The 27,823-nt window shown below is 25.8% G+C and overlaps 1 protein-coding gene and 1 pseudogene across 2 annotated transcripts; one reads left to right on the top strand and one right to left on the bottom strand.

The window, feature by feature from the left end:
* Nucleotides 1–7,511: 7,511 nt before the first annotated feature.
* LOC112799110 (small nucleolar RNA U3) lies at nt 7,512–7,707 on the bottom strand (annotated as a pseudogene).
* A 5,494-nt stretch (nt 7,708–13,201) lies between these two features.
* On the top strand, nt 13,202–16,364 carry LOC112797874 (isoflavone 7-O-methyltransferase). 2 transcript variants are annotated; one of them, XM_025840985.2, is made up of 3 exons: nt 13,202–13,509; nt 14,546–15,070; nt 15,857–16,364. In XM_025840985.2, exons 1-3 carry the CDS (start codon nt 13,255–13,257, stop codon nt 16,160–16,162), a joined length of 1,086 nt encoding a protein of 361 aa, XP_025696770.1. In that variant the 5' UTR covers nt 13,202–13,254; the 3' UTR covers nt 16,163–16,364. The 2 variants fall into 2 exon arrangements, with proteins under 2 accessions (XP_025696770.1, XP_025696769.1); XM_025840984.2 differs by having other exon boundaries at nt 14,540–15,070.
* The last annotated feature ends 11,459 nt before the right edge of the window (nt 16,365–27,823 follow it).

Here is a 27,823-nt window from a genome sequence, read left to right as displayed (position 1 = left end):
CACGTCTCAATTTTTTGTTAAAGTAGAATAAAATAAAATACATAAATTGAGTAGATATAAATCTGAAAATTATAAAATTTTATAAATAAATCAAATAAATTAGTACCATAAAACTAATTTAATGTCTATTTTAAAAATAATTACTGACCTTTTATTCTTTTAATTATTAATAATTTAAATAAAGTAATACCCTATAACTTATTTTGTTATCTATTTTAAGTAATTGCTAACATTCTATTTTTCTAATTATTTGCTTGTCTTATTTATCATTTAAGCTTTTAATCAATTATATTAATAAACAAATAAACTAAATTAACTCCGGTTATACTTGGACTATTCAATAATTTAAGATAATCTTTTTAATTTAGAATTAACTACTAATATTTTAGCATATTATAAATATTTTAGCATATTTTAAACACATTATAAATCATATTATAAATTTATATATCATATTATAATTTTAAGTCAACTCCTTAAACATATTATAACATAAATCATCTAAAAAGATACACAAAATTAACAAATATCACATGGGTCACAACATACACTCTAAATTGTCTCGATATTTTAAATAAAAAGAGCATTAATACAGAAAAATCAATGAATATAACTAAAATAAAATAATAAAGAGAATCAATAAAAATATTAACATATAAACCACATACACGAACAATGTATATATTAAGGTGAATGCTATTCAACCCTCTCTAAAATAACATGTAATTTACCCTTTATGATGTGGCAATTTTTTATTAGTTGATATTTTAATTTAATTACTAATTATATTAGTAATTTAAATTACTTAAATTTAACTAAAATTAATATTTTAATTATAATAAAGACTATTTATAATTAAATTATTATTTAAAATATATCATGATATAATTTTTAAAATATTAATAAAGAAACTCTTCCGTGAATTTTTTTCGCCGAAGAAAAAAAACTGTTGGAATAATATTGATAAAAGAAATTATTGAAGAACTATTACAAATTTATTAACTTAAACATTGTTCTAATTAACAATTAATTAGGCTCTATAGCTAGAACAAATTAAAGTATAGGACGGGAACCCATCTCAGCATAAAGGTATTTAGGTACAGTTTCAAGGTTTCGCTTTGATAAAAAAACAGTGGCCAAATAAAAAAAGAAAGATCATTCTTAAGAAAAGAAATAATTCATCCTTCATATGTATAAAAAATTGTTATTATAATAACATTTGGTACAATATCATATTTAAAAGTACATCTCTTTTTAATTTGATAACCTTATAACAGTACGTAAGTGTAAGTTCTAATTTTTGCAACAGTAAGAATTCATTACTGCAAATGATGTTAAAATGGAGTGAAACTCATGAGAGAAGGATAAATTTTTAGTTATTAATATAATAAATTAAAATATTAACCAATAAAAAATTAGCATATTAGAGAGGGTAAATTACATGTTATTTTAGAGATGGTTGGATAGAATTCACTATATATTAATTGTGAATCACAAAAAAAAAGACTATATATATATATATATATATATATATATATATATATATATATATGAATTGAAGTATACATGACAAAATAAAATATTACAAATGACACATCTTTTTTGTTAATCAGAAGCTAAAAGAAAAAAAAAGTATGTGCCTAATAATAAACAATTAAAATGAACAAAAATTTTAAAAAATAAAATGTATAAATAAAGATAAAATAAATAAAAATTAAATAAATTACAAAAATTGTATCCTAAACACGAGGGGAGAGAGAGCGGGAGAAGGAAGGAGGGATAGAGGGAGATAAATAAAGATAAAAGAAACAAAAATAAAATAAATTATAAAAATTATACCCTAAACATGAGAGAGAGAGGGAGGGAGGGAGGGAGGAAGAGAGGGAGATAAATAAAGATAAAAGAAACAAAAATTAAATAAATTACAAAAATTGTACCCTAAACATGAGAAGGAAGGAGAGAGGGAGAGAGAAAAGAGAAAAAATGAGTAAAAAATATTTGATTTTATATAAATAGATGGTATTGAGAAAAATAAACTAACTAAATTAATTCATATATTTCGTTATCATATTTATTATTTATGAAATAATTTGATATTTACTCTAATCAAATCAAATAATTAATATAATTAATTAAATTAATTAATTGATATAATTAATTATAATTAATTAATTTATATAAATTATAATAAATGGTGAGATTTGAATGTCTAATCAAATTAATTAATTGATATAATTAATTAATTATAATTGATTTGCTTTGACGAATTAAATGAAATAGATTTGGAAACACCTCAAGAGCATGCCATATCAGTTCTATCATTAAATGTAAAAATTCCATTTTTATATAATAGAATAGAATAGATAAATAATAAAAATATTTTCTTAAATTAGTATAATTATACATTATTTATTAAATATTTATTATAATATTATAATATAATTATAATAAAAAATTTTGTATAAAATAAATTTATTTAGAAAAATATAAATTGGTTATTAATGGCCGGTGTCATTATTATATAATTATCATATTATATTATTATTATCATTATTATTATCAATATAATTAAAATAATTAAAAGTATTTTTAATTGATAATTGATAAGTAGTTTAATAATTTATTAAATATTGATTTCATATAACTATAATAAAGATATTTTTTTAAATTAGTATAATTATGTATTATTGCTTAAATGCTAATTATAGTATAATTATAATAAAGATATTTTTATAAAATAAACTTAGAAGAGAAAATAGTGTATTAATTTTGGCGAAAAAATAGATTCATGAGAAAAAAATTACAAACGGTATAAATTTTTAATGCAGATACTAATTGCTACTGATAGAAAAAAATTATATAAATAGAAATTATATCATTTCAATCAATTTCGTATAACAAAACAGTGGTTAACAAAAAGTATGGAATCTTTTTTTGACATACATATTATGCCATACGTATAAATTATACGGGTTATTTTATAACTTCATATATATATGTATAACAAAGTAATTTAATATTATATTTTGTCTACATTAATTATATGCCAAAATTTTGAAAAAAGAGATAAAAATAGAGATATATAAATATGTATAATATTATTGCTATATATGAAGCAGTTTTATATTACTATAATTATAGAGACTTACTATAATTATATCAAATTTAATTATGACTGTAAATAAATAAAATAGGAAACAATCAATACTATTTTTTTATAGTCAAAATTTACTGTAAATATAAAAAATAAAATCATTAATGAATAAAAATTTGAGTAGAAAATAAAACTCTATAAGCTAAATTCAATTTGTTAATTAATTAATTTTATGTCCATATTATTATTATTATTATTATTATTATTATTATTATTATTATTATTATTATTATTATTATTATTATTATTATTATATATTGACTAAAACTGTGAATACATACTAATAAAATTATGACATACGAATGAGAATTAGAATTTTATCAATTATATCAATTATATAAATTCGAAATTATTATTATTATTATTATTATTATTATTATTATTATTATTGAGTAATGATGATAATTCATGTGATAATAAATATTATCTATAAAACATCTAAAATTAAATAATATTCAACAGTAATTATGTGACAATTATAATTCAAAAATTACTGTATATGAAGTCACGTGAATGATTATTATAATTGATATAATAATTGCTATAATTGCTACATATTCTCAATTTTATCGGTTGTATCAATTTAACTATATCAATTATATTCAAATTAGTAGTCAATTATTTTTATGAAAATTCTTGCTATAATTAGGTTATACTTATGAGATTATCTTGCATTAATCGTTATAATTAATTTAATAAAGATATTTATTAAGTATATATGTTATTTATATTAATTATATGCCAATATTTGTAAGAATGAGTTTAAAAAAATAATATATAAATATATATAATATTATTGTTACATAAAAGTTAGATTTAAATAATATATTAAATATTGATTTGATATAATTATAATAAAAATATTTTTCTAAAATAATATAATCATACATGAATAATTATTCATGAGCTAATTATAATACAATTAAATGTATAATAATATTCTATATTATTTATTTACCGTCATGATTTGATTTGATTATTTTCTAGTTTATTTATTTACATAAATGATTAAAATATATAACATAATTATCATAATTATTATAATTTTATGATATAATTATAATTAACATATTTTATCATAATTAAATATTGATTTGATATAATTATAATGAAAAAAATTTTCTAAAATAATATAATCATATATTATTTATGAGCCAATTATAATGCAATTAAAGATATTATTATATCATAATGTCTACTTATTATATTAATATAATATCAAAAGATACATGTTTCATTATTTTTTATAGATAAAATTGATTTTTATTGGCAATTAAATTGTGCTTAGGTCAACAAAAACTATATGTTTAGATAGAGTTTTTTTTGTCAAATATAATGAAAATACCAATAAAGAAATAAAGGATAAAAATAAACTTAAATAATATACTTGACACTACTTTATTTTATTAATTATTAAATAATTTAAAAATAGTACATCCACGAAAAAATAATCATAATATATAAATTGAAGCAATAATTTAAAATTCTCTAATTATAATTTAATCAAATACTAATATTAAAACCAAAATTACTTAAACAATATTGAATCTATTCTAGTCTTTAGTCACGTATAGTATAGAGTCATTCTCGTAACGACAACCAACTAAAATAATATCGTAAGTATCAATATTTAGAATTCGTACAAATTCAAACCATTCTCTTGTTAAATAAACTTCACCATCCGCTATTCATGCAATGTGGCAAGGTATAAAATTGCCACACCGAGAAATCAAACTAACCCTTATTCCTTTCAATGGCATTGCATGCATGCAAAAGAAAGCCAGTAATTTCTGAAAAAAATCACAATATGTTATAAAATTATTCTAATAATGAACAGCTTAAAATAAGAAAAATTAAATATATTACCAATCGTTGAAATTATATATCCGAGTTTGTCACGAATTTAGCAAAACTGAACTTAAACTGAGGGAATATGTGCTCCACTTCGAAGATTTTTGGGCAGACGTAAAAAGCATGGAGGGAATGGAACTTGAACTTGCCCTATAATGTTCCGTGGATGCAATTTCTCAATCAAAAATCGATCTCCTCCTAAGAAAGCTAACTTTAACCACATTCCATTAGGTTGGTCATAATAGGTGAGTAGATCCAACCATCATTCGATAAAGTAGAGATTATTGCCCCTTCTTTGAACGCTTACATCCATGTAGTTGGAACTCGAATCAGTGAAGACAACTCGATAAGGTATTTCATGGATGTGATGCATTGTAAACGATTGTGGTAAAAGACAATTGAACTGGAACATTAGACGATAAGAATAACTTAGAGTAATAACAATTAATAAATTATTAAAAGAATAACAGAATAGAATGAGTATATGAAAAATATTATAAAAAATTATAAATTGTACCTTAAAAGGATCAACTTTAATAAAAAATGAAGAATACATTCTTATTCTATGAAGTAGTAAAAAAAATACTAAATATAAAATTATGAGCTGATTCTCAAATTTAGATTTATGTACGACAGGAAAACACTATTTATAGACCTTAGTAAAACAAAAATAAATATGTAAATTAATTACTATTAAGGCAATTTGTTATTATGTACAGTAATTACGCATTATAATTGATAAGTAGTTTAATAGTGCATTAAATATTGATTTGATATAATTATAATGAAAATATGTTCTTAAATTAGTATAATTATATGTTATTCATTAAATATTAAATATAATATAATAATATAATTATAATAAATAATTTAGAATAGATGAAAAATTTTATTCTTTTTGGAGAGAAAACGAACTCACGAGAGAGTGACACGTCACCCTTATTAGTCGGGGAAAACCCAGTTTTAGTATATTAAGTAGATCAAGATATTATTGAGTTAGTTAGTAGATAAGAGTGTAATCAAAATTCTATCCAAAATTGATTTGGTGATTATAAAGCTCTATTAGTTGTTAAGAGTTTTTTAATTTTACTATATATATCAATGTCTTGTAACCAAAGATACACAATTCAAAACAAACTATCATTGATTCTTTCTCTATTTTTCACTCTCTGTTCCTACTTGTGACTACTACTACTACAAATATTATATGGTATCAAGAATTATTATCGATCCATGGCCAAAAGCACTCATTATTGAAGGAAAGAATGATAGTTTGTATTCAATAATTGTGTCTCTTTAATTTTGTTACAAGCCACTGATATAGGGATTTTTAACAACTAACACAATCTTATAACCACGAAGCCAATCTTTGACAGAATCTTAATTACACTCGTATCTATTAATTAAATAATATTTTATTACTCTTATGCTCTTATTATTTTTTTTTATAGGATTTAGAGTTGAAAATTAAGAATTTAAAATTTAGTACTTATTATTTAGAGTATTGGCTAAGTATTTACCAAAAATAATAATTTTAGAATAAATAATAATGAGGTCATTAACGATTTCGACTTTAGATTATTAGTCCTTAAAAAACAAAAATACTAATTAAATTCTCTACAATAGCAAACAGTATACATGTTATATTTTTTCGTCGATTCATTAAGTAAAATTTAACAGTTGTGCTCATATGTACCATTAATTATAGTAATATGTTTATTTAGAGAAAATAATGGCTTCGGAGATAGCAACTTTTAGAGTAAAACTTCATTTGTTTCGTTAGAATTTGATGTAAATAAAGAATAGTTGACGAAGATTATATATATAAAAATTATTATAAACGATATTGTCTACATATTCACGTAGCAGTAATAAAATACTTCACTGTAAATAATGGTATACATAAGTACCATCATTAAATTTGATATGATGAATTGACTAAGAACATAATGTATTCACGGTTTGTTATCATAGATTGATTATTTGATTAGTAATTTTTTTTTAAAGATTAATTATCTCAAAGTTAAAATTCTTAATAACCTAATTGTTACTTTATTCTAAATTTTGTTAATCGTATAACATTGCTCTTTTTAAAATATAAATCATATTCCATGTATTAAAATAAATTTAAGTTTAATTTATGGTGAGTTCTACCCAACCCCCTCTATTTCAACATGTAAATTACCCCTCGTGACGTGACATACTTTAATTGGATGCTTAGTTTTAGTTTGAGTTAATTTAACTCAATAAGAGTTAATATGTTAACTAAAGTAGGGTAATTTTGTAATTAAATATTTTTATAAGAGAGATAAATATATAATTTCTATAAACATTAAAAAATAAAGTTATATTTTTATCATTGTGTAGAAATTCAATTTACCCCAGTCCCATTTCTCTCTGAAATTGAAAGAAAAAATCAACTCATTAGGTGTTCCATATTTTGATGAACCAGGAAATTAAGTATTTAGAGAAAATAACTAATTAAATTGCCAGGGAAAAATATTTGAGTCTGTCAGAACACCGTGAGACCATCTCGACCACAAGGTTGTAGTGCGAACGATCCTCCACTGTTCAGATGGCATGCGCTTTGGAACAATTAATCACGCTCTGACCTCACGGTCATAGTTCAACCAAAGTCTTCTTAGAACTCAAGGATACAGATGTACGAGCCTATAGAACAGATCCTGTTCAAGTAAGGTCGTGTTCTGTGTTTTGTGTTCTTTGTGTTTAGTTATAAAAACTGCTTTTGTTTTGTGAACCTAGCCCAGGTGAGACTAAGTTTACGTTTGCGAAATTCAGAAAATCTTAAAATTTAAGAACGTGAAATCGATTATGATGGCTTTTTATGATGATAGTGTAGAAGGGAAAGACGAAAAAGAAAATGAAAATAATGACGATGATGATGATGATGGTGATGGTGATGATGATATGGGATTTCTGGATGGCATTGAAATTAAATTTGGAGGTATTTAATTACATAATCACCCACTTTGGGCTATAATTTAATTATCAATAATTTAACCATAGTTAACATAGCAACCAATTAAAAAATGACATGTCACAGAGGGTAAATTACATGTTATTATAGGAAGAGTAGGTTAGAATTTACCTTAATTTATATATGCATTTTACACATGTTTAAAATAATTGATTCGATTGGGACTACTAAACAAACTAGTCATTAAGTTGGTTTTTATAATTTTATTAAATTTTTAATTAGGTTTTTATTTTTTTAATTAGGTTCTTAAACTACTTTTAATTTTATAATTATTAAGTTATTTTTATATCAAAATATATATTAAAATTAATAAAAAAATTTCTCATAATACATGTGGTTAAATGTCTAATTAGATTTTTAATTATAAATATTTTTAATTTACGAAAAAATATTCAGTTAATTCTAATATTTTTATACTAGAAACGATCTAATTATAAAATTAAAAATAACGTAAGGATCCAATTAAAAAAATATATAAATATACTTAATTATAAAATTGATAAAACTATAAAAATCAACGGAATAATTGAACCGTATATTAATAATTAACATAAGTTGTAATATATTATTGTCGATTTAGAAAATTAATTTGTTTTTCCTTAATGATTTGTCCAAAAATAAAATAAATTGTAGAGAGGAGTAGTAGTGCAGTGCAGCAACACCAAACTCACCCAATTCTGTTACAGAATTGAAAGAAGTTGGTTTACCAGCACAGGAAATTACTTGATCAATATTGATATTTACACATGCATACTAATTAATTGTATAAATAGCTGACCCTCTAATTGTATTAGATATAGGAAAATACACACATTCAGTTCAGGTCTAAGATCAAAATTTCTCATTCTTTTACTCTCTTCTTCTACCTTATATTATCATCTCTTCTATACTTTCATCTAAATAAATACAACTTTTTTTACCCAGAGAGACCGAGAGAGAAAGAGAATAAAAGTTAATTGATTACTTGATTATCAATATATTAATTGTTGCGGTCAAAGCAAATCATCATGTGTATGTTGTACACTAGACAAGTGTAACAATTAATTTCGAAGGTTCATCGAGATCTGATTATGAATTATTAAAAGGTAAATTGAATAAAATTTAAAACTTGAAGTGCTATTCTTATGGAATCTAATAAAATTTTAATTGGAATTTGAAGATTTATTTTTTTATTATTTATTTTTTTATTTTTAGCTAGTTGTAATATTTTGAGTAAAGTATTGTTTTTGTTTTTAACGTTTGAGGTAAATTTTAAAGTTGTCTCTAACGTTTAAATCGTCCTATTTAAGTTCCTAATATTTTAAAATTGGCTTAATGTTTTTCTGCCGTAAGGGATTTGTTAACAGAATTGACGGCGGAATAAAATTGAGACGATTTTGAAACGTTAGAAACTTAAATAAGACGAAAACGTAAAGAACAAAAACGATACATAAAAATAAATTTTAATTTTATCCTTCAATAATATCAATTTTTTACGATATATAGTTATTCAATTATTTTTTAATCACATCTAAATAACTACACTTAATCACATTACTTTCATTCTAAATAAATTTATTTTCTTATAATTTTACTCTTAAAGATTTTTACACATTATGAAACATTTGTAAAATGACTAGTATATAAACTTGCAAAAAAAGAAAAAATAATACATATACAATAAAGTATAAATTGTACATTTTCTCTCTAATGTATCGAAATTCTTTAATGTTTAATTTAGTTCAACTTTATTTTTAATTTTATTCTTCAATAATTATAATTTTTTATCCCCAAAATTTTTGTCCTATTTAAACCCCTAATATTTTAAAATTGTCTCAATTTTATCCTGCCGTCAATTCTGTTACTAGATCACTAATGGTAGGACAACATTGAACCTATTTGAAACGTTAGGGATTTAAATAGGACGATTTAAACGTTAAGGACAATTTTGATAGTTACCCCAAACATTGGGGATAAAAACGATACTTTACTCTAGTATTTTATATTACTAAAAGGTCCTATTTGAAGATGCCAAAAATACCTTTTTACGATGATCTTTGTTTAAAAAGTATAATTTATTTGTTTAGTCATACTTTAAATAAAGGTAATACTTTTATAACATATAAAAATTAAGTCCTATAATTTATCATCCAATAATTAAGATGAAATATTTTCGAATGATGACAATTATAAAATCTTTAGAAAAGTAACGTAAATAAGGATCCAATTGAAAGAAAAAATATAAATAGTTAATTATAAATTTAATAAAATTATAAAAACCAATAGAATAATTAAATCTTATATTAATAATTAACGTAAGTGTATACAACTTGGATACATTGTTGTCGATTTAGAAATCTTTTTTCCTTAATGATTTGTCCAAAATAAAATAAATTGTAGAAAGGAGTAGTAGTACAGCAAGACCAAACTCACCCAATTGTGTTACAGAATTGAAAGAAGTTGGTTTACCTGCCCAGGAAATCACTTGATCAATATTGATATTTACATGCATACTAATTTTTTTTTTTTTTTGGTTTCCCACGGTATCCCCCAACCCGGCAGGTCAAGGACTAATCCGTCGCGGTACTGAGCTCCATTTAAGGGTTTGCCGCTGGCCAATGGGTTGCTGCATGCACAAGGCGGGATTCGAACCCCCGACACTTGCTTAAGCGGACTAGTGAGCTAACCACTAGACCAACCCAACTTGGTTACATGCATACTAATTGTTTACCCTCTAATTGTATTAGATATTGGAAAATACACACATTCAATTCAGGTCTAAGATCAGAATTTCTCATTCTTTTACTCTCTTCTTCTACCTTATATCATCTCTTCTATACTTTCACATAAATAAATAAAACGTTTTTTTAGCAACAGAGACAAAGAGAATAAAAGTTAGTTGATTACTTGATTATCAATATATTAATTGTTGCGGTCAAAGCAAATCATGCATGTAAGTTGTGCACTAGACAAGTATAACAATTAATAATTTGAAGGTTCATCGAGATCTGATTATAAGTTATTAAAAGATAAATTGAATAAAAATTTAAAAATTAAAGTGTTATTCTTACGAAATCTAATGAATTTTTAATTGAAATTTAAAATTTTTTTATTTTTTTATTCTCTTTTTTATTTTCAATTCGTTGTAGTATTTTATATTATGAAAAAGTCCTATTTGAATATATTAAAAATATTTTTTTATAATGTTTTTAAAAAAAATATAATTTATTTATTTAATCACACATTAAATAAAAATAATATTTTTATAATATATAAAAATCAAATCTTATATTTTATTATTTAATAATTAAGATAAAATATTTTTATATAATGATAATTATAAAATTTTTATTGAAGTAGGTGACCTAATTTAAATGTAGAACGTTGAATGATTTATCAATTATCATTTATATATGTAGTATAAAAATTTGATTGTAAAGTATCACGTGTTTATATTTTATAAAAGCTTGATTAGAAAATAAAAGATTTATACAATTCACACTAACATAGAAACTCGCGCATAATTAAGATATAAACAGACCATTCAATTTCACATGTAAGGGTTGTTGGATGCTTGAAATATTGTTAGCCAGAATTGTAATTATGTATTATTATATGCGGAGCCGTTATAATAGACTTAGAGGCAATTAAGTGTTTTTTTTTTGGAAATTCAAATACACTTAATTTTATATAAAATTAATAATTAAAAATAGTTAAATAATTTAATTAATTTAATTAAATTTTTAATTATTAACTAAATATAAAATTGATTGTACTTAAATTTTTATTTTTTTATTTTTTTAAAATTGTATATAAATTTAATTAATGATGTTACATATATATTAAAATTAATTATTATAATCAGTTATTAATATAAAATATAAATATACATTAAAAAATAAATTAAATCTTATATATATTTATATATAAATATATTAATATTGACATATATTTAACTACTCTCTTAATTGTTAGTCCAATAATCCAATATTGAGTAGTCACAAATTGGCTTAATTTATTCATCATAAGAAAAGCAATGTCAAGTAGTCTAATGGTCAACATATATATTGTAATTAATTCCCCCACAATTGTACGATTCAAATTGGAAGTTATTAAAAAAATCCCAGATTAAGCTGTAAGTCTAAGAAATCTGATCATATAAAGGAATTCGCATTAGTTTTGAAGCTTGCTTTTATTAGTAGTTCATTTATATACTTAGTTTGATAAAAGAAGAGCTAATATTTCAATATAAAAATTAGAAATTAAAAATTAAAAATGATATTTTTAGAAAAAATTAATTTTAATTAAAAATAAATAATAAAACAAAATAAAATATTTTAAAATAAAAATAAAATATTTTAAATATTAAAAATTAAATTAAGATTTAATATTTTAAAAATTAAAATAATATTCTACCTACCTGAAGGAAAAAAATTACTTATCTTCTAGATCAACAAGCGCGTCATAAACTCATAATGGAGCTGCAAATATTTAAGAGAGTCATTTAAATAAAGACGTTAAAAATTTATTTTTTTTAAAATATTTTTTTAAAAATTAAAATTTAATACATATAAACAATTAAACTGTGATATTTTTATTAAAATTAGACTAGACAAATCAGTTTAACCAAAAAATTAATAAATTAAATTTTGAATCGGTCTAAATTAATATTTTTATAAAAAATGACTATAATATCCTTATTATAAACAAATAACTAAAATATCCCTACTTTATATATATATTGAAAATTATAAATCCTAACCTACGATGACAGAGAAAAAAAGGGTTAGAATTTAAGATTCTCAAAATTAATATATATAATAAAAGTATTTTAATCTTTTTCTATAATAAGGGTATTGCTGTCATTTTTATAAAAAAAATAATTTCGACCAATTTAAAATTTAATTCACTCTTTTTTTTGTCAAATTAATTTATTTGCCCTAATTTTAACCACAATTTAATCGATTATATGTGTTAAATTTTAATTATTAAAAAATATCTTAAAAAAAGACGTTTTATACATCTTTATCGAAATAACCCTCAATATTTAAATCTAAACATCAGATGCTATCCAATAAATTAGCGATTTTAAAATAAGTACATCAACCTTAACAATCCGTAACGTGGTACACATGGAAAATTATTAAATTAATCACCTCTTGCATGCAAGATGAAACCTTACACTATAAATTAAACCAATGTGAGTTCAACATGAGCATCAACCACAAAGACAAAAAAGACCAGCAGAATCAAAACTGTTCACAAAAGAGTTATGACTTCAAACAATGGGCGCAGCGCAAGTGAGAGCTTCAAAGCTCAAGCACTTGTTTATAGGCACATGTTTAGCATTCTAGACCCCATGTGTCTCAAGTGGATTATTGATTCTCGCATACCAAACATAATCCACGACCATGGAAAACCCATTACTCTTTCAGAATTGGTTTCCATTCTCAAAATTCCGTCAACTAAAGTTCATCGCATTGATGTTTTCATGCGCTACATGGCGTATATTGGATACTTTGATATCGTAAGAATCTATAATTCAAATCACTCTACCTCTTTTTACTTTAATATATTAAAGGTTTAATTATTCTATCAATCCCTATAATTTTACTAATTTTTAATTAGGTTCTCATGCTTTTTTTTTTCAATTGAGTCCTATACCATATCAGATTTGTAGTCTCTACCGTGATAAAAATATTAGAATTAACAGAATATTCTGTTAAGCAAAACGAATATGCTTAACACTTAACTGAATATTCTATATAGTTTAACAAAATATTCCATTAATTTCAATATTTTTGTTACGGTAGAGACTTAATTACAAAATCTGATATGATATAAGAATCTAATTAAAAAATATATATATAGAGACCTAGTTAAAAATTTAATGAAACTATAGAAATTGACAAAACAATTAAAATTATTTAAGATTAGATATAATTCTCTGGTTCATCTTTTTTTTCTCTCTCCAAAATAGAGTTCGAAATAATCAATATTTTCTTATTTTTTATTTATGTATTTACTTATTTAGTTCATTTGTTTGTATTATTAATTAACCTAAGATTTCAATTCTCATTATTTTGGATATTAACTAAATTAGTATGAACAAATTCAAAACTATTGCACTAAATTCATAATTATGATTAATATTTTAGAAAATTGAATACTTACAAAAAATATACTATATATTAAACAATTAATAGAAATCATAAATAATTAAACATTTTGCATGACATGTCTTAAATCTCACTATATATATATACTATTTTATTCGTTTGTCAAACAAATTTAATAAGTACTAGTAAATAACTAATATGAATATAAACATATCATGAAAAAATTATTGAACACATAAAAGTATTTATAATATATACATTGCTATTATGCTATATCTTGTAATCATATATAGGTGCTTCTATATATGTTGTATATCTTTATGTTTTCCCATCTCTCTAATTTTGTATTTACTTAGCTTAATTTGATTTTGAAAATTTCAATATTTGCATTTTAATTATATGAAAAGATTAATATTTATATATACCTGTATCTACAAGACAAAGGTTAGAATCCATGATGGCAATCAAGAAGAAGAAAAGGAAGCATTTGCTCTCACAGCAGCATCAGAACTCTTGATCAAAGGCACTGAAAACCCTTGTATATCTCCATTGGTTGAGTTCGTTATGGATCCACTTATTTCAGATTCCTTTAATTATCTGAGCAAGTGGTTCTCCGACGAAGATCGCCGTCTATACGAGATCACCTTGGGGAAACCTTTGTGGGAGTTTCTTGACAAGAATCCAAGACTCTTGGGTTTGTTTAATGACGCTATGGCCGGTGATTCTCAGATGATAAAGTTGGCACTAAAGGATCACAACATGGTCTTTGAGGGGTTGGAAACAATTGTGGATGTTGGTGGTGGAATTGGAACCACCGCTCTAATTATCAGTGAGAAATTTCCAGCACTCAAATGTATAGTATTTGATCTTCCACAGGTTGTGAAAAATTTGAAGGGATCCAACAATTTGAGCTTTGTTGGTGGAGACATGTTTGAATCCATTCCTAAGGCTGATGCAATTCTACTTAAGGTAATCATTTAATTAGTAGTGTGTGTCTTAACTAATTTTAAAATTAGATTAGATTATCGAAGCTATTTTTTTATTGTGAATTATATTTACATTTGTTTAGATATAATTACCTTTAATAAATTAAAAAAATTATTATATAATCATTCTTAATTTGTTAAAATTGATCTCAAAGTAATAATTAAAATTACATTTCTTAAGATTTTAAATTTTAGGATTTTACAACAACTAATAATTTTTAATCATCTTAGATATATACAAAAATCGATTATTAAAATCATTAGTAACCACGCTAGTATAAAATATAAAATATATATTAAAAATAAACTAAATAATATATTTATATATAAATATATAAAAATTAATTTTAATGTATAAATAGTAATTTTGAATAATTTTTACTCTCTACATATATACTAATGTAAAAGGATGCATGCCATTAATTATAATCAATTGTATTTACATATTTATTAGTTGAAAACTTTTGAAAGCTCCCTACATTTTCTTCTTACACCATGTAAACAATGCTTTGCCATTTCATTTGGTGGCACTTGAATAGCTTCAAATGGTTAATTAACTATTCAGAATATATGGTTATTCTTAAAAATTAAAGTTTATATAAATGTAATTTTTATTTTTATTTTTATTTTTTTACCTTTTCTTTTACCAAAAAAGCTAGTTGTAATAATAAGACACTCAACTTCATTTGTAAATTTATTATTCAGCGGGATTGATGACGATATTACATTATAAAATGATTGTGATATATATCTTTGCCTTTTTATGCAGCTAGTCTTACATAATTGGAGTGACGACAATTGCATAAAAATATTGAAAAACTGCAAAGATGCTGTTAAGGTTTCAAGCAAGGATAAAAAAGGTAAAATAATAATTTTAGAGACCGTGATAAATGAAGAACAAGATGAACCTGAAATTACTCGTCTCAAATTTCTTATGAGCATAAATATGCAAATTATTCACGGGAAAGAGAGAACCAAAGAAGAATGGAAAAATATCTTTTATGAAGCTGGCCTCTATAATTACAAGATATTTCCATTTACTGGATATTTATCACTTATAGAGATCTATTCTTAAAATAATCTCGTAATAATTTACAACTCTATGAATAAAAATAAATATTATGTAAGAATAAAATACACATCTTTATGTGTAATTGCGTGTATTATTGTTTAGACAGTACTTTATGAATAAAATGTTGTAATAACATTGTAATAAAACTGTGAATTTAGTGTTGATGTATGTTATGAATTAATAAATGTTTCGTTTTTTAAATTAATTAAGGTGTTAATAGTATTGTTTTATAAATCCCTTGAATGAGAGTTTCCTAGATAATCAATATCTCCCGCTCATAAGAATTTAGCATCAGATTTACATGCTATGCATGTGAGAAGAAATGTCCAGAAAAGGTGTGAAACTGTGAATACCTATTCTTGTCGACACGCTAACTGGTTTTCGTCTTTTAATCACGAACAAAACCTTAAAATTCGAAATGTCAAAGATAAGAATATTTTAAGCGGGTGTACTGAGTTGCTATAGATGGTATTAAAATTAGTAATTATATTATCTGTATATTAAAATCAGTTATTAAAATCAGACATCAGTATAAAATATATGTTAGAATCAAGGTTTGAAAAACCAGATCGGTCATCAAACCGTTCTAACTACTGGTTTATTGTTTATTGGTCCAATCGGTCTAACCGGTGGTTCAACCGAAAAAACTGTTTTAAAATAAAATAATAAATAAATTATAAATAAACATGCTAAAATATAATTATAGTATAACATAAATATTAAAATAGTTTTCAAATTTAAAAAACTACATTAAATGTCATCAATCAAATTCATATAATCTTATTAATATGTTGATGGTGGTGGTGTCTTCTGAGGCATCAATGTCTCCTCATCCAGCCCCTCCAATTTCTTCAGCTAAAGCCAGCAATTAGAAAACAAAGCCAGCAATTACAAAACACTAAACCTTCACCCAGCAATTACAAACAAAGCTAACAAAACCAACACAACCAGCAACTACAAATCAAAGCAAAACCAGCAACTATAACACAATGAAAACAAAGTAGCATTCAGCAACAACCATTACAAAACAGCAGCATAACAACAACAGTGCCATAACAAAACAGCAGCATAACAACAACAGCACCTTAACAAGTCACTAATCAGAAATTCCAAATTTAATTAGCAATCCTATTCTTGTTTCGTGCATTTAATTTCTCATAAACAAAACTCAACTCCACCTGAATTGTTAATTTAACCTTGGTCTTATGGAATTATAAATAGGAATACATTACATTGCTCTTTCTCCTAAAATTCAAGCAACAACACATGATTTCACAGTTTAAAACCTTAGTCACCGGCTTCTCTTCTGATGCTGTGACTGGGAAGCAACAAATTCAGCAACAAGCAACAAATTTAACAAATCCTAGTAAAGTCTCGATTCATAGCAAAAAGGCAAATTTATTGATTATTAATTCAGCAACATGCAAAAATACAAGAGAAGGAAAATCTGGAAAAGAGATAACACCAAACCAAAACATTAACCAATAATCACAAAACACTAAACTTTCACACATCAATTACAAACAAAGCCAGCAATTGAGCAACAAACAGAAATTGAGCTACAAACATAAATTGAGCAACAAAAAGAAATTGAGCTGCAAACCAACAAACAGAAATATGCAAGCCAGCCAGTTAATTTTCAGATTATTTATTTCTCATGCTAACCAACAAACAGAAATCTGCTAACCAACAAACAGATTATTTATTTCTCATGCTAACCAACAAACAGATTTTTTTATAGTCATGCTAACCAACAAACAGAGGAAATTCACAATTAAACTAAAATCTGAGTTCACAGAGGAAGTCGAAGTTCACATAGTTTCAATTTCACAGAGGAAGTTCACAGAGGCGAAGAACAAAGAAGATGAGCAAAGGACGAGTCACTCACTTGGGGTCGACGGAGGGCTACTGGTGTTGACTGTTGAGGACCGCGCGACGATGAAGACGATGAGACGGGCTACTGCCTGCTGGTGTTGAGAAGATGAAGACGACGCAGATGGAAGGCTACTGGGCAGGGAACCAGGCGAAGAAGGAGCGTTACTTGGGTTGACGACCAGGCGACGGCAGTCGCGCTGATGACCGATGACCGCGGCGACGAAGGAGGGTGCGGTGGCAGGTTAGGGTTTGGGCCGCTAGGGTTCACTTTTCTCTGTTCTCTCACTGTGAGATGAATATGATTCAGAATCAGCTGAATCATGAGTGAATGGGTTCGGGGGAAGAAAGGGGGGTGGGGTGCAGGGTGCTCCACGGGTCGGGTCGGGTTTAGGATTTAAAAATAAATAAATAAAACGGCGTCGTTTATTAAGAACCGGCCGGTTTTTGGCCGGTTCACCGGTTCTTTGGCGGTTCTCCCCAGGACGGTTTTTAAAGAAGGACCGGACCGTTTGCGTCGTCGATTTGCGATTAAACTGGTCCAACCGGCCGGTCTGGTCTGGTTTTTAGAACCTTAGTTAGAATATAAATATATACATTAAAAATAAATTAAATGACATATATATTTATACACAATACATGAATAATTGATTTTAGTGACTAATTTTAATATACAAATAATATTTTCGTAAAATTAGTGTTTAAATTAATGTGTCAACAAGACATCAATTGTAGAGTCGAATAAAACAAACCTTATAAGAGTATAGATAGTTCTTTTTTGTAGACATGTCTTGGTAGGTTGGGTGGTTTAATTTCTATCCTTTAAAAAAAAACAAACCTTAAAATGTCAAAATGGACAATATGCTCAAACGAATAGTAAGAATGACAAAATAGGCGATCCATCCTGTCCAGGTCCACCTCAAAATAGGACGGACTGGCTTGCTCTGTCGAACTTAAATGGACTAAAATATATAATTTATTCCGTTTAATGACTGGTCACTGGTCTAACTTGTTTTTTTTTTTAAAGAAGTTAAATGAACATAAAAATATAAATTTCACCTACTTGCCATTGACACTGAGGTAAGTTAATAGTTGTGTTCGATGCTTTAATAACTATATATTGTATAAATTTTGACATGATGGAAATATGACATTAAATAGCAAGTACATTAACTGTTCGAAATAATAAAAATTATGTGTAAAGTATTGTTTTCACGAAAAATTGTCAAATACTGAAATTGTGTTTTTAATTATTATTTGAATTGGTAAAATTTAATTTTATTGTTGATTTGATTGGGTGCTATAGAATGCAATAAAAATATAAATAATAACAAAAATATTTAACAGAAAATCTTTTTGTATATAATAAAAAAATAGATAAAAATACACCTAAAAATTTATACGGTAGTTATAATTACACCTAAATCATTTAGGGTGTTTTTGCAACTAGGTGGATTTTGCAGATAGGAAATTAATATGTGAAGGGCGTGTTGCAACACGTGAGAGTGTGTTGGACAGGTGGCAACATCCTAACCAATACGTAGGGAACGTGTTGGACACGTAGCAACATTTTAACTAATACTGTAATATATTTTAAATGTCAATATTCAACTAAAACATCATCTCTATTTTCATATTAAAAATAATTTTTGAAATTATGCACATATACACATTGTTTTATATTCTAATGGACACATTTACCTTTCTGACAATGCGCATGTGCCTCCGATAATAATACTACATACGACACCTATAATGTTTTGAGTACAGAATGACATTATTATTATGAGTGACATGACAATTTGTTACTATATTAGATAAAATCTTTTTAAAATTAAATTATTAAGTGAAATTAAATCTAAACTCTATTCCTTTATCTTCAAAAATTGTAAAAATTTATGAAACTTTAACAGAGAACGAAGATTATGGTTTCACTCTTCTAGAAAATGAAGTCTCAAATCCCTATGTTGTGGGAGTAACTTCACAAAATGGTGGAAGTATATGAGGTTCACTACAAGAGAGGCATTACATGGCAGTAGTTTTTTTCTCTATTAGCGGCGGTTTTAAACCGCCGCAAAATTAAATTTCGGCGATTTATTAGACCGCCATGGATATTGACGTCGGGAGATGATTTCGCGGCAGTTTTCAACAACCGCTGCTATAACTGCCGCTGAATCAGTATTTAGCGGCAACTAATTTAGCGGTGGTTTTAAACCGCCGCGATATACAGGTATTAGAATTTAGTTTAGTTTTTACCGGCGGTTTCGAACCACCACAATGTTCTTACATTTTTCCATTAGAATTGTTTGCGGCGGTTATAAAACCGCCGCTAATTTCAATACAAATTTAAAAAAAATTTAGATTTTTCTTTTAAAAAACGCTGATTTGTTTTTGTTTAATTTTAAAGATACATTTGGTTTGCTGATAATTCAAGGTATCCTTTAACATGATCCTACAAAATCAATTCACAAAGAGTTCTATTACACAATCTCTAGTTTTTCATTTAGAAATTGCAATCATAATATAATTTAAGCATTTATCTTCCTATGATTAATTACAAAATCATAGAAATTACAAAAGAGAAATGAGATAGTTTACACATGACCAGTTACACATCTGATCCTAATGCCTTTCTCTTCCTCTAGCTTCTTTCTTCTCTCACCTATTTTCTTGTTATGACAAGAATAGATAATCAGAAACCACAATGAATTTGCAAAAATGGTGGCAGAATATTAGGATTGATTGATCAAATTATGAACCTTGAGGCATCCAGGATTGGTGGACGGAGTCTCTTCTTTTCCTGCTAATAAAAGCAGTGTTGATTCCAATGATCATGACGTACCTTCTCTTAGGAGTTGATTAAGTTGCTTTTATATCTTCTGATAGAGGAGCGCCATTGCGAATTGACTCCTGAGCTGCCTTTGCAGAAGCTAACTCTGTATCCAAGTTTGAAATAGTTTTGTCCAATGTTCTACATTCAACACAATCTCATAAGCTTTGAAATGAAAATTTAGCAGCACACAACACAACACAACAGCATCATGGTATATAATTTACTGATGAAAATATACAAGACAGATTCCCTATTGAGCTTTTTTGTTCCCCTTCATCGATGAAGCAAAACAATTAATGGATACAAAAAATGAGCTAAACCAATTTTAAAGTTCATAGAAAGAAAATTCAGAATAAATCAAACCAAAAAGAACAAACCAGAAGTGAATATTAACAAAATATCCATAATAAATGATAAAACCACAAGGATGTGAGTTCTATGTTTTCTCTTTGCTCACGCACCCGCACAAACATTTATGCCATAAGAAAATTTGCAAACAAGGCCCTTACTATGGATCTCAATAAAGTATAAGCCAAATAAAAGTAGTTACCTTTTGTCAAGGTCTTACAGTTCCAGTTACAGCCGATAGGCCTTGTACCTGCCAATGGGAAAAAAAGAAAAAAAAAAGAAACAGATTTATTTAGAAATAAGCTGGACTTGCAAAATTATCATGAAAATATAAGCAGGGTTGGACTTGTAAAATTATCATGCAAATATAGTTTTCCATAAAATCTTTTGCAATATCAACAGATAACTTAAACATCATACAAAGTCAAGAATTGCCAGGAGAACAGGTGTGAAATATTTTCCAGATTTTTTTAATATTTTAAAGATTATGCTCCAAATGTTCTTTGATTTAAGGAGGGTGGGGGTGTTTTCTGATGTCTGATTTTTCTGTTCACATTTTTTAGCTATGTCTTTTCCTTTTTCCCCCTTTTTATTATTTGTGCAGCTGCTTCTAATGTTAAATTGTGGGAGCTTATAAAACAATAAGCTGTACATGGATTAATATACTGGAGCTGTATCCAATTCACCAGGTAAATACAGCAGCCATGTTTAATGAGTTTCTGAGTTTCTTATAAGTTAAACCATTGGAGTACTTCATGAATTTGGGCTATTTTTTTTTTTAAAATGTGCTGCATATATTTAATGATTGGATGTAAGGTAAAAGAAGAGGGAAACATACCTAAAGAATCTCCAACTAGATCAACTGTGGAGGGTGGAAATCTATAGACTGTTAGTCTGGCCTGGATCCATTATCAGGCTTTCGCCAAATCAAAACCAGCTGTGCTCTTGTTCTTGGCAGGAGTCATGGCATCATTGTTAGAAAATCAAATTCATGATAAAAGGCCAAGAACACCTATCATGCAATAATCCCTTATTATCACCGATGACTATGACAATAAAACTAACCTACTAGTACTTTAAAATAAGAAATACACCTAAGGAATAATATGAAAGTGAAACTAAAACAGCATACTTATAAATACCACCTGCACTAGTTTTGGTTTTAGTGAATGACATTGCAACAATTTCATACATTAAAGTATAAGACAAACAAAAATAGTTGACTTCTGACATCTGAGGACTATATCTGTGATGGGTCTAGACCGTGGGGGTGAAATGCAATTCCAAACCATGGTTTCTCTTACAAGATTGGAATTAACGTTTTCTATGGTTGAGCTGCTGTTCTAAGTTGATGTGTTCTTTGTTAGCATCTTTACACAATTTATGAGTGTGTCTAAGGCAGTAGTATGCATTAACTTAGGTTGTGTTTGTTGCATTCCCATTTGTGGTATTCTCTTGTGTTGGTAGCGAAGCAATGCAAGCAAAATAGTAAATAAGTATCCAAAGACTCTGAAAAACGTTCTTCGTATCAAAGAATGGCGAAAAAAATCTTTTAACCTACAACTACGAGTCTACAACTCCATCCTCCAATTTTATTTAACAGTAAATTGTGAATAAGAAGAAGAAGAAAAAGACCAAAAAAAAGATAAAAAAATACAATAAAGTTAGTTGATTATCAATAGGAGTGGTAAATAAAGAATAAAATGAACCTAAAATTACTTGACTCAAATTTCTTATGAATATAAGCATGTATATTATTTTTTATGAAAAAGAGAGAACCAAAGAAGAATGAAAAAGTATCTTTTATAAAGCTGGCTTCTATAATTATAAGATATCTCTATTTACTAGATATTTATCACTTATAGAAGTTTATCTTTAAAGATGACTTTATAACGATTTTTACAATTCTATGAATAAAAATAAATATTATGTAAACAACTAAAAAAAAAATGTCTACTTTGAATATAGCATTTAGAATGCACCTTTTTTTTTATTTTAACATAGAATTATGTCCGAAAGACAATAGAAAATCAGTTTAAATTTATTTTATTTAATATTTATTAATTATCGTTAGAATAATTATGTAATTTTAGATGTAATAAATATATAATTACAAATATTATATGTATAAAATTATAGATGATATGTTATATAAGGTAATTTTAAATAGTATTTCTTTAGTACGTATTATTGTTTTATGTAGTTGTGTATTGTTGTTTACATCGTGTTTTTTATGAATAAAATTTTGCAACATAGTATTAATAGTGTGAATTTAAGGTTGATGTATGTTACGAATTAAATATTTCACTTTTAAAATTAAGGCGTTAATACTTAATAAAAAATATAAGAAACAACATTTTTTTAAACAACGTAAACATTAGATAATTAAAAAAAAAGTTAATAGTATTATTGTATAAATTTGTTGAACGCGAGATTCCTAGACAATCAATATCCCTTTACATAAGCATTTATCATGGGATTTACATGCACATTGAATTAGAATTATTGCGATATTTTTTAAAAGAAAAATAATAGAAGACCAACACTTTTATTAATATTAACAAAGCTCTTTTTAAAGAGTAATCAAGATATTATTTAGGAGTGAATTATCAATTTAGTCTTTGTCTATTTTTTAGAATGACAATGTGACCTCTCATCATAAAAATGTTTTATTTCGATTCTGTCTTTTACTTCTATGACCCAACACGGTCTTTATGGGTGTTTTTCTGTCAACTCTGAACAAAAAATGCCGACGTATCAGGTTAAAAAATGGATAGGGACCTAATTGTCTCTAAATTTAAATTGATTAATTAGGGGTTTATTTGTCCCTATTTTTTAAATAATATTTTTTAAAATTTTTTATTCATTTTATTAATATTCTTTTTTTAATAAATTATTGAATATATAGTATAATAAGTACAAAATAATTAATAAATTATTCAAATTAAAAAATATCATTTATTATAAATAATTCTCAAATATAATTTTTAAATATATATATAAATAATAAATATTAAAATTCGGTTAATACATACATTAATAATAATAATCCTATAACATACTATTAGTATTATAATCTAAATAATTTTTACAATAAAATAAAAACCAATGAACACATTATTTGATATATATTAAACTTTTTTTGAGTAATAACAAATTTAATTTCTTTTTATCTCTTTAAACTAAATTAATAATTCTATTTGATATCTTAGCACTAAAATACACTATGAGTAGGCTACTAATAGTCTAATACTGAATGAAATAAAATATAATATATATTATGGAGACCATTTATAAACTCAGCAAACTCAAAATATCAATAATATTATTAATCTATGAATAATATTTTGAGTAAAATATATGTAACATTTAATTAAATTTTAATATATATAAAATTTTAGTTAAACCACATTATTCTTATATTAATAAATCTTCATAGATTTGTACCTTATTATGAGAATATGTATTATTAATAGATTAATAATATTATTGATGCTTTGAGTTTGTTGAGTTTATAAATGATCTTTATAAGAATATAACATGTCCATCATTTATTATATTAATATTTTTTAAAGACTAATTATATTAGTCCAAAGTTAAAATTCTTAAAAACTTAATTATTATTTTACTCTAAATTTTGTTGATCGTGTAATATTATTCTTTTTAAAATATAAATCATATTCCACATATTAAAATAATCAATTCGATCAGCACTACTAAAAAACTAGTCATTAGCCACGAAATTTTAGCTATGATATGATTGAAGTTTTATGACGACAAATCCAAATAGCAGTAGTACTCTACAAAATTTGACAGAAATTGCATTATATTAGATATAAAAAAATACTCACATTCAATTCAGGTTTAAGATCAGAATATCTTATTCTTTTACTCTCTTCTTCTACCTTATCATCTCTTCTATACTTTCACATAACTTTTTTTAGCAAGTAAGAGAGAAAAAGTAAATAAAAAACCGAATAAAATAATTAAATTATACATATTTATAAAATAATTCAACATTTATTCTTCTGTTTGAGTTTTTTTTTTTCAAAAATAAAATAATTTAAATTTGTCACAAAAAATTACAGAAGAGTTCATAAAAAATTCACATTAACAGACCATTCAATTTCTTGTAAGTGATGATGTTGGATGCTTGAAATATTGTTAATGGAAGTTGCAAATGCGGAGCCGTCATAATAGACTTAGAGATAATAAAGTGTTTATTTTTAACTTTTTCTAAACTGTAATATGTTTAATATATAGTTGATCTTTTATGTTCATTGTTGAACTGTGTTTGTATTCTATTTATGTGGTGAAAAATCATAGCTATCGCCTATGAGATTAAGTTTTTAATGATCTTATGTTGCGACATATTTTATATTATATTCTAAACGGTTCTGACCATCTAGACCAATATGTATGTGTAAAAGTATTGAGAGAGAACAAAAACTAAAATGAAAGAATGAAAATTGTATCTGCAGATTTTCTCATTAACTTGTTAATCGAGTAATACAGAGAACTAGTCATTTATAACACTAAACTAACTATCAGAATTAGTTAAGCTTCACTTACTAATTCAATAAAAAAAACAAGAACCTAACGGCTACTATTTACATCGCCTACAAACTCATGTTGGATAAAATACCAACCTGAGTTTTTTAAAGGTAACTGTTAGGGAATGGATCCTCTTAATTATTAAAATAAATTGAAGGAATAAAGTGTGATGACCATATTCTTAGATTGCGATGACCATATTTGTGCAGTTTCCTCCCTAGAGATTTCGATTTGCTCCTGTTTCCAATATCTGTATATGTAATTCAATTGGATCAAAGTGATCTATAAGCAGGACGTTGTTTTCTGCTTGTGTGTTTCAATGTGTAGTGGCAATTAGAATTACAGAGAAAAACAAATATATGATGATCTTTTTTTCCTTTTTTTAAGAACAAAATAATCAAACAATTAAGCGCTGCTAGATTTGGGAAATTACTTTCTTAATACAAAATCTTTCATTATTGCTACAAGTTGTTGTTAATGTGAAATGTCTTTGCAGGATGGGGAAGGGACGAAGGACTTACAATAAAAATCCTGTCTCATATATACATGAACACACTATTCCTATTTATATCCACTGTGATGTGAAACCTGCTAACATATTAATATATAAATACTTCCATGGAAAGGTTAGTTCATTGTAATATTTTTGGCAATAATAATTATTTTGCAATTTTTGTTTATTGTAATATTACCTAAAGATTGCATATGGCCCAAAATTGAGTAAGCATTGGGAAACTATAGCTGTGGGCTATATTATTGTGTGAAGTGATAATTGATTATACCTCCCTAAATTTGGATATGCTTTTTGTAACTTCTGCTTTCTTTTCTGTCAAGTTGTTGATTTAAGATTCTTCTAGGTGAAATCTGCTATTCGGCAAGGCAGGAGAAGTATGCCGGTTAATGGATATGAGGCAAGGGCTGTCATGGCTCTTTTGCAATGTGCTGAGACGTTGCAAGGTGATCTAAAAGTGGCCATAAAGGAAGACAAGGACTGGTATAGTCGTTTCATGCCTCTTACAGAAGTGGTAAATGGTGAAAGAAGTTATTGGATCTATAAATTATGAATATTATTATGTCTCTGATAGCTTTTTCTTACCTAAACGTGCTTGCAGATCATGGAATTTGTCGTTAATCGATCTTTAGTTAAAATGATAGAACAAATTGAGGTAAATAAGAACTCACTTTATGTAAATTATATTTGTGTGAACTCACTTTATTGAGACTATGTTTTCTTATCCATTAGCGGTAATGAAACACTACAATGATGAGCTAAAAGAGGTAAATTAACTTGTTAGTCCTAGTCTATTGATTTCTTTTGATTATAGTACCTTTATTAAACAATAAAAAGAAAAATTCTTCTCTGTGATTTGTTTTTCAGGAAGAGCAATACAATGGAATAATTGAGGTTTATTCTCTCTTTAGTGATAGTAATATACATTGATTTATATATTTATAAGAGTTTATATTGACTTGTTTTTATTTTGAAATTGAAGTGCTGAAGAGGAAAGGAGGAGTATTGGGAGTAAGAGTCATTGTTTCCCTTTTTATAATATCTTTATCTCCTGCATACGGATTGTGATTCCTAATTGAAAATTGTTTGGCTTACGCTGTTACTTCTATTTGTTTTTCTATGTCTTCTGCAGTGGTTATCACTCCAGTCCTCCAGAAATTGTTTGGGAAGGCAGAGACCCAAAGGTCGTAGAAGAAGTAGCCGCCAGAAGAAAGAAAAAATGTTGAATGGATCATAGAAGAATTGAACAACTAATGTCCAGTTTGTGATCATTATAACTAATCACGTTATAATGAACCTCAGCCATCGAAAGATTTCATTCAAACTCAGGTTGACCACAATCATAACTTAGGCCCTAGCTTATCATGCTTCTTCCATATCTTCATTTTTGTTCTTTCTTTATTTTCTTCCTTAACTTGCTTGATAAATTATTTGGATTTTATATTACTTTTGAGTATAGATGATAACTAATGGAACTTCCTAATTTCAAGCCTAACCTGTGATTTTAAACTTCTCTGACTAATTCTCCTATTTTGTTAACCAATGA

Source organism: Arachis hypogaea, chromosome 4 (assembly GCF_003086295.3).
Source record: "Arachis hypogaea cultivar Tifrunner chromosome 4, arahy.Tifrunner.gnm2.J5K5, whole genome shotgun sequence".
Lineage (NCBI taxonomy): Eukaryota > Viridiplantae > Streptophyta > Magnoliopsida > Fabales > Fabaceae > Arachis > Arachis hypogaea.
Note: the sequence above shows the minus strand (reverse complement) of the source record. Positions and strands in the feature narration are given on the sequence as shown.